At 41.7% G+C, this 8452-nt stretch overlaps 1 protein-coding gene across 1 annotated transcript in view; it reads right to left on the bottom strand.

The window, feature by feature from the left end:
• The window catches only part of LOC109475159, a 28519-nt gene that overhangs the window by 6237 nt on the left and 13830 nt on the right, over window positions 1–8452 (bottom strand). Inside the window, 11 exon segments of the mRNA XM_019775692.1 lie at window positions 2127–2250; window positions 2815–2963; window positions 3355–3418; window positions 3420–3534; window positions 4171–4331; window positions 4733–4936; window positions 5375–5608; window positions 6059–6186; window positions 6472–6781; window positions 7114–7353; window positions 7943–8176. Of these exon segments, the coding sequence (XP_019631251.1) occupies window positions 2127–2250; window positions 2815–2963; window positions 3355–3418; window positions 3420–3534; window positions 4171–4331; window positions 4733–4936; window positions 5375–5608; window positions 6059–6186; window positions 6472–6781; window positions 7114–7353; window positions 7943–8176 (1963 nt within the window).

The following is an 8452-nucleotide window of genomic DNA, read 5'->3' as shown; positions in this document are numbered from 1 at the left end:
CTTTGGTGGGCGGGCGGATTTTCTTTGGTGCTGCAATACAAAACGTAGTCATGCGACATGTCAGTTGCTACAATGTGTTCTTGAGGTTAATTCTCCTGAAGGTTTTAGTCTGGGGACGTAAAAACTTGAACAGGAAAAATAGTTTCATTGTTATTTCAACAGGATCTCAAACATGTAACTTGTATCTTGGCACATACTGTTTGACCTATACCTCTTCCTTCCTTATGTGCTCAATGAAAAACTGCCAGCAGACCAATTTGAGTCAATTTCACAAAGGCTCAAACAAAAAATTAATGCTCCAACAAGTTACAACTCTAACCTGCAGAGTTCCACAGGTTGAGTTTGAGGTCTTCCTTCCTTAGTGCTGGTGGCTTGATGAGGAGCGACGGGTTACAGACAGCAGACAGCACCACGGCAAGGACCACGATCTGACATGACATGGGTTTAAGATATGAATAAATCATTTTTATTGCTCCACAATCGTGCAGCACAATGTATGGCAACAAAGGTACTAAAACAACTGTACCACAAGGCTAATCTGTCCTACATTCATGACTACAAGATATCATTGATAATAGCATTATATATTATTATCATGCATGGATGATTTGGTCTCGCAAGATAGTGTCGCATATCAAGACTTTACGAAGTCACACCTGCAGGGAACAATACATGTACTATCAATCATGAACATAGATAAAACCATATCCCTATTGGCAACAGAAAAGACACAGTACAGTAGGGATGGATACCTGCTAAGGCTGGGTAAAATCCTTGGTCCTTGGTAAAAACTACCTGAGGTGCCAGACTCTCGCAGAGCTGGCAGCGAGTTTGTTCAGCAGCCATAGACAGTTATGCCTGCTGAGATACAAGCTCTCTTGTAGCCAACTTTAGGCTAAAATCTCCCTAGCCTAAAACTGCCTTATAGCTGCGCCAGCCCTGCTGGGGTCTGGCACCCAGGGTAAATTTGATTTATTAAAGGGGGCCCCCTAGCCCTTTTCCGTAGAGCGTAATCGGCCATTTTAATTCTATGTAGAGCGTAGACGGACCATTCTAATTCAACGTAGAGCGCAATTGGTGTATTTTGTGTAGAGCATATTCGCCGTTTTAATTCCACGTAATTCGTTGTAGCCACTTGGAATTTATCGTAAAGCGTAATCAAGAGGTTTCCGAATTCAGCGTAGAGGGTTGTCGGGACCCCCCCTTGCAGGCCCTCATTAAAGACCATGATCATTACCTGAAGAGTGTCCGCCACGCAGCTGGATCCCATTAAGGACAGAATGAAGGCCTTCATCCAGGAGTCGCTCCTCTCCTTCCCCCAGTCCATACTGTACAGCAGGACGAAGAACGCTGAGCCGGTGGACGCCAGGAACACGGTCATCCATGCCACGTACTTAGCCCAGCGGTGCAGATGTTTCTTCACACGTCCTGGTGAGATTCAACAATCGGCAAATTTCAACAAACAACTTTTCAGACCTCAAAGCTGACTGGCATTTCTATAGCCTCTACCAGGCTTTGGGAAGTGGCTGGAAAGAGTAGAAATTGGACAAACAGAGAGATACCATACCAGGAGAGTTGGTCCGCTAGATCTAGAGATCGAGTGTGATGTTACTGTACATGTACTGTATGTCTGGGTAACATTATACATAGGATATAAGGATAACACAATAATGTAAAAGTTTTAACAACTACTAGTCAAGAGAATAAACTAATCTAGGCCTTGAAGATTTCTTCTCTCTTTTGAAAGCAATAGGAGATAAATTCACATAGTTTTTCTATTATATGGTCGTTACTGGTGGACATGAGATGACTGTAAACCTCTTTCTTTCTTTCTTTCTTTCTTTTTTCAATGCCATTTATCAATTGCTTCTGGGATGGAAGTATTGTTTTGGGTGTTGCTGGTTAAGGGGAGTATGTATGTTTGGGTTCCAAAGTGAGAGCACGTGGCCAATTGGATTTGCTATAAATGCCAATATTTAGGCAATTTTCATGATTACGTACTGTACTACTTGTATCAAGACCACAGTTAAACACACTTTCATCTCCTCAACAGAATCCCATCAAGAACCTTTGATTTAAAGCTTGTTGCTAGTTTCCCGCCTCATGCCTGATAATGTTTTTCCTACCTTGTGTAACGATTGACATCTCCGGAGTGTTGGCAGCCAGTGGTGCCTCCATGCGGAAGAGCTGTACGATCATCAGGTTCACAGGAGCTACGGTCAAGGCAGTCATAAGGCTGGTGTACAGCTCCTACAGAAGTATAGAAAACTTTATTTTCTTTTCTTTTACAGTGGGTGTCTGAGCCTAGAGATTGCTCAATTTTAGGCAATAGCCTCTGCTCAAGAGATAGCCTGTTTTGGCCCCCTAGCGGCTTGTTAAGGTACTGCAGCTGAACTTCCCATTTTGATATCTCACGACCTAGACAGCTAGGGTCACGAATATGGATAATAGGTAGCTCTTGTGCTGGGGAAGAAGTGACGTAAGTTTGGTCCCCATAGCAGCTTGCTCTGGAACTGCAGGGGTGTTTGTTTAGTAATGACCATGCGAATGACGATTGAGTTATGGTGTGGTTCATTGATGCAAACTATTGTGGTTCATTGATGCAAACTACTACATTGTAAGAACTACATTTGTAGTGTCACTAGGTCAGTCTACTTGAGAAGACTGGTCTGAGAGTGACTGGTCAAAAGCTCTATATGTGACAAGTTCTTTTGTGTGGAACAAAAATTTTAACTCCAAACGTGTAACTACCATGATCACAGATGAACTTTCACAATAATAGGACTAGTTTGAAATCTCTGATTTTGTTGTTACCTCTACTGTGAAATGAGCAACCCCCAGGTTGTACACTTTCGTGTCAGCAGTTATGTCATCAGTCCTGTACCACATAGCGCTGGCCAGCATCATGGTGTTCAGGAGAGTGAAGCAACATGACAGACGCTGGGCCTGGGTGAAGCTGGAACCTATATACTCAGGAAAAAAAACACATTCAGTAAGTCAAATTATCCCTAATTTTTTGGAGCAACATACTAGTAGTAGATTACTTTAAATTTGCATTATGTTTTTGGTTGAAAACCTTTTCTAGCAATTTGATCAATTTCTGGACACAGCTTATAATACATGATATATTTCATATTGCATAACTTATAGCTACATGTACTGAAGCATATACCAACAAACCTCAAGCTAAGGGCTTGTACCTGTGTACTACAGACCCTAAGCATTTGTTTCCACTTTTTGCTGGTCTATCAATTTTTTTCCATTTTCCTAAACATGAAAATTAAAAAAAAACTATCTAAAGTGTCCACCTGTACTTGGAGGATCATGAAGTTGCCAAAGAAGAAATGCTCAGACCTGGTGGTGCTACAAGGGCAGACGTCCACAGCTGTTTATCGTAGAATAGGTCGCTTGTTGCCTCAAGTAAAGATGTTACCAAAGGACCTCAGCTCCTGCTTGGGGGTTGCGTGAACCACCTTCTGCACCTCCCCGTCACCTTTGTCCTCTGACAACCAGTCGTGGCAGCGGAAGTGAGTCCTGTAGAGCAATCAGATATATTTTGTAAATCATGGCATTAGTCAATAAATATGTATCTTGTCCTGAGCAGCCAGGATTGGAAGTGGATGGGTGGAGATTTGGATTCAGCTGATTGTCAGGGTTGTGGCCGGCATGCTCTAGGTGGTAGGATGTGGTAGATATTGAGGTCACCAGGAATACGTACTGTGTAAATCATGGTATGAAACAACACCGTGGTGTAATACTGGAGCAAGCAATGAAACCCATTTCATGATGTACAGTTCCAATACATACACAAAACCCCAAAACACTTCCCAGCAGTCTGAACTCTCTTGAGTTCCTGTTTGCATGTAGTTTTTCCCCCCCAACACCACGCAACCGTTTCCTTATCAGGTCGAGGGGGCATTGAACGATATATATCAGTTATACTGATAATTAGTCTCATGTCATCAAGCAAAGAATTATAGAAATTTAGTCGTTTTGCAGTCTGTATTCAAGGGACGGTCTGTTTTTCTAAACATTTTGAAAGTTTGCACACTCAGAGAATTTCTTGCATGCTGAACATGAGGTAATAAGATTGAAGGAAAATTTGATCAAAAGACTGAGTTCAGATAGCAGCCAAACAGAAGGTGGGATAATTTGTCTTTAAGATCTTACACCGCATCCTTTTTAACATCTCTGACGAGAAAATTTCCAAGGAACCAGGCTGACGTGTCGCCTTCCCCGGAGTTATCATGCCAGATGCGCAACAGCGTCACTTCTCCAAGTGACTCACGCACAGGCATGATAAAATGTAAAGTACTTCCACGAACCAAAGCCTGTAATCATGACAAAGTTACGACAAGTAACATACATGTACATCTTTTTTGTATTCTATCATGATCAATCTATGTTTACTTCACTTGATGTTATCATCACCATGCATAGACATAATGTTTGACATGATTTTTTAAGACTTAAAATGATCATAGATCATGAAAAGACAGTCACAAATGGTCCAATCAAAAACCAAGATAGCCACGTTTGCATGCAATACTGGTAGAGGGTCCAACTTGCCTGCATGGAAAATTGGACACTCTTTGGTTGGCTAACTCCCGTGGCCAGCTACATGTACATTCCCTTTCAAGGCTGATTTCTATCTAATAATAGTATTCAGTCTGCAAACGAGTCTGGTGGAGACAAGGAATAGTAGAAGAACATAATCAAGAACAAGCCTGACCTCTCCTCCAGGGTTCAGCATCTTGATCGGGGTCGTGCCCTCTGACCCGAAGAGTTGGAAGGCGACCCGTGAGGTCGTACCTGCCCCGAACATGGACCCGGTGGTGACTGTGAGCTGATAGAGGTGAGGTGCAGGCATCCTGTCAGGGGGGATCAGACTCACTTTGGGCAGCGTCTTCTTCCTTTGGTCCTGGGATCTTTTACCCTGAAGTAAACAAAAATGTTGTATACTTAAAAATATATATCAGATGAGGAAGCTAAGAAGATCCTTATCACACAATAGTTGTAACACTGTATTTTGTATATATTATATGTGATATCTTACAATTTTAGGAGGCAAACCTACTTTTAGACTTTTAAATGAAAATGAAGACACTTTAAATTTACAAATAGCTTGAAGAAGGCCCAGACATGCTCCATCCCAACACATGCTGTGGGCCACTTTCAACCATGGCCAGTGTGTATGATAATCAACTGTCAAAACTACTTTTTGTACCTCCATTCTGGAATCCAAACATAGAAACCAACCTAAACCATAAACCAGTGCCGCCCCAAAGAATACTTGGAATCTGTCCCAGAAGTAATTACTACTACAAGTTAGAGTTAGAAGTTAGCACACAAAGTACACTCACTCTATACTTACCCATAACCGGCTGAAGTTAGCACACAAGAGCACCATGTTTATGATGTACAAGATGTACTCAGACACCACGATAGAGAGCACCACGGCGTTGTCCCTCAGGTTGCTGAAGTTCTTGAACGCGGTGAGAAAGTCGATGGAATTCGGGGTGGGGAGGGTCATGGTTCCGACTGCAATGCTGGACCCGACCGTGCGACATTCACAGTGGAAGATGTTGTTCTCTATGTCGAGTTTAGCCTGATTTAGGTTGATGGATTTTGAAAAGAAATAGTAACATTTATTTGTAACTGGGGGAAAACATATCACTGCAATAACGAAGGCAGTTCATTCTTAAATGTTTACATAGTACATAAATGGATATGGTCTTTTTGAGTCTAATCTACCATGATTCTTATTCATTCATTTATCGCAAAAACTTGCTGGGCTAATCTTCCAAGGCTCAAACACATACATTTAAAATGACATAATTGCATGGCACAGAAAAAGTTATTTACATACATTTAAAAAGACACACAAAATCAACAATAAACACACAAATAAACATTTTTAACAATTTAAAAAGTATTGCGGTTTTCTCCTTGGTGCTGAATGGCATTCACATGATCAAGCATTTTTCCACCTCTTCCATATGAGTGCAATGAATAGCTTCATTTGGCTTGCATATTGTGTAAATTAGACGTGACTTACGTTGCATTGTTCCAGCCCCCATCGCTCATTATCTTCATCCCAAGATGAACAGCCAACAGCTGACATCAACAGACTGTAGTTGGCGGTTCTCTCTCGGTTTGGTTTCTTGGGTGAAGAACTGCCACGATCTGAAAATAGCATAAAAACGAATGTTGTAAGTATACACATGTCAGCAAAATAGTGGGGTTGTGTGGCGTAACAACAGTGAGAGCATTCGGCTCAGAACCAAGAGGTCCCAGGTTTGAATTATTCCAAGTACTAGACTAAGTAACTTTCCTCATTTCACTCAGGTGAAAATGAGTGCCTACTATCATTATCATGATCGTGGGAATTGAAGGAAAACAAAACCAAAATAAATGAACCACAGATAAAAGATACAACTCATTAAGTATACAGATATTGTTCCAATTTACCTATTTTCTGTACGCCAACGTACAGAGCACCACCACGACGTGTGGTGTTGGGTGTAAAGGTGACCGTGACGTCTTTCTCCGCGAGCCAGGCCTCATACCCGTCTTTAGCCTGGATGACTCTTTTCTCGTCATACTTCTCGAAGGTAGGTTTGGACCCGTACGAGAAGTACACGTGAAAGGTGGCATCTACGTCCCACCAGCTCATGTGTAGGACAGGGATGACATTGCCGACCGGGATGCTGAAGCGGTGATACGTCATCGTAGTCCCGTTGCCCCTGTCGATGCTGCTTTCCGCACTCCTTTCTCCTGGCTTGTGAGTGAGTGAGTAAGTGAGTGAGTGAGTGAGTGAGTGAGTGAGTGAGTGGGTGGGTGAGTGAGTGAGTGAGTGAGTGAGTGAGTGAGTGAGTGAATGAATGAATGAATGAATGAATGAATGAATGAATGAATGAATGAATGAATGAATGAATGAATGAATGAATGAATGATCATTTTGATCGAGTCAAAAGTACATTGCAGCCACAGGCTGAATTGAGTACCTTTTTACATATATAAAACTGTTGGCATTAGGCTCCTTACCTATTACCCGCATATATATATCATTATCTTTGCTTAAGTATATAAAACACAAGAACGCTACTTTACCTTGTGGGTGGTCACGTGTGGTGCGTCTGTTGTCAGCTCTCTTTCTTGCAAGGGTACAAACGGGATGTCCAGGTTTACTTGCTTCTCTTCCTTCAGGCTTCTGGGTCCTCTTTGTCTGCCCTGTTTCGGCCCTTTTCCAGATCCTCTTGTCTCCATCGACAGAACCGTAACGGGTGAAGAGATGTTCTGTCCTCCTGTCGATTGTTTCCAGGAGTATGGGTTCTTCTTGAAACTCAACATCTGAAAAAAATTGAATGATGATGGAACTAAAGAATTTCACAGACTAATGTACAATTGTCGGTCAAGGTTGGACATCCAGGTGATAAGATATGCCAAACAATGGTTACTCGAGCAACTGGATATGATTTTGGAACCGTAAGGATTCTGTAATCATGTCCAGTTGCTTGAGTAACTGTTTCTTAGTGTAATGTACAATTGCTTTCTCCTTGGTGCTGAACAGCATTCACATGGTCAAGTATTTTCCTATATACAGTATCTTGATTACAACAATACTAGCTTCATTTGGCTTGTGACAATGAATAGAAATTCTTCTTCCTCATATGTACCCATATTCCTGAGACTACATGTTGGTTAGGCCTCATCAATTCTGGAATTCACCCGCTTAAGTTTTTTTTTGATTTGTAAAAAAAAAAAGATTCAGGCTCTGAGTCTGAATCAACTCCAAACTCGTAGCTTTGGGGGTTGTCAGAAAAAGCCCAGTTCTGTTTTTATTTCTATTCACTTGCGACTTGTTGCTTTATATTTCTTTCTAAAAAAATCTGAGAACCAACAAATCAAATTGTTGTGGCAAAAGTGTAAAAAGCGGTACCTTCAGATCCAACATGCTGTTAGTCTGGCTTCCGGATCCAGTTGATGGAATTGTTGCAGTGATGGGGCCATTGCTGAGGTGCAGGTCTCTGTTGGATGGCGATCTGGACAGAGTCACCCCAACGTTTTCCGTCCCAAACGTTGTCTGATATTCTGCGTTGCCAGGCTGCAATGCCAACAGCGTGTCGGCAACACTGTCCAGTGATTTCACGATGTTCAGTGCAGCTCGTTTTTGCTATCAGGTTAGAAAATGTACATTGTCAAGGTTAGCAAGATTAGGTTAAGAGATTATCAACAAGGCTATGAGTATTGTTCTAATTTTACAAACTGATGTACAAAATTACTAAATACACTGGTGGACATACCAACTGCTAAGTACCTAATACCAGCTCAGTAAAAAGAACAAGAAACAGTCATGCCTTCAAGTACCAGAGTTATCAACCAAGGATTGAGGTGTTCAAAATCTCATTTTTTCCTAGAACTATCATATAGCGGAATTCGTTGTCACCAA

The sequence above is a fragment of the Branchiostoma belcheri genome, unplaced genomic scaffold (assembly GCF_001625305.1).
Source record: "Branchiostoma belcheri isolate BF01 breed outbred unplaced genomic scaffold, Haploidv18h27 scaffold33, whole genome shotgun sequence".
Lineage (NCBI taxonomy): Eukaryota > Metazoa > Chordata > Leptocardii > Amphioxiformes > Branchiostomatidae > Branchiostoma > Branchiostoma belcheri.
Note: the sequence above shows the minus strand (reverse complement) of the source record. Positions and strands in the feature narration are given on the sequence as shown.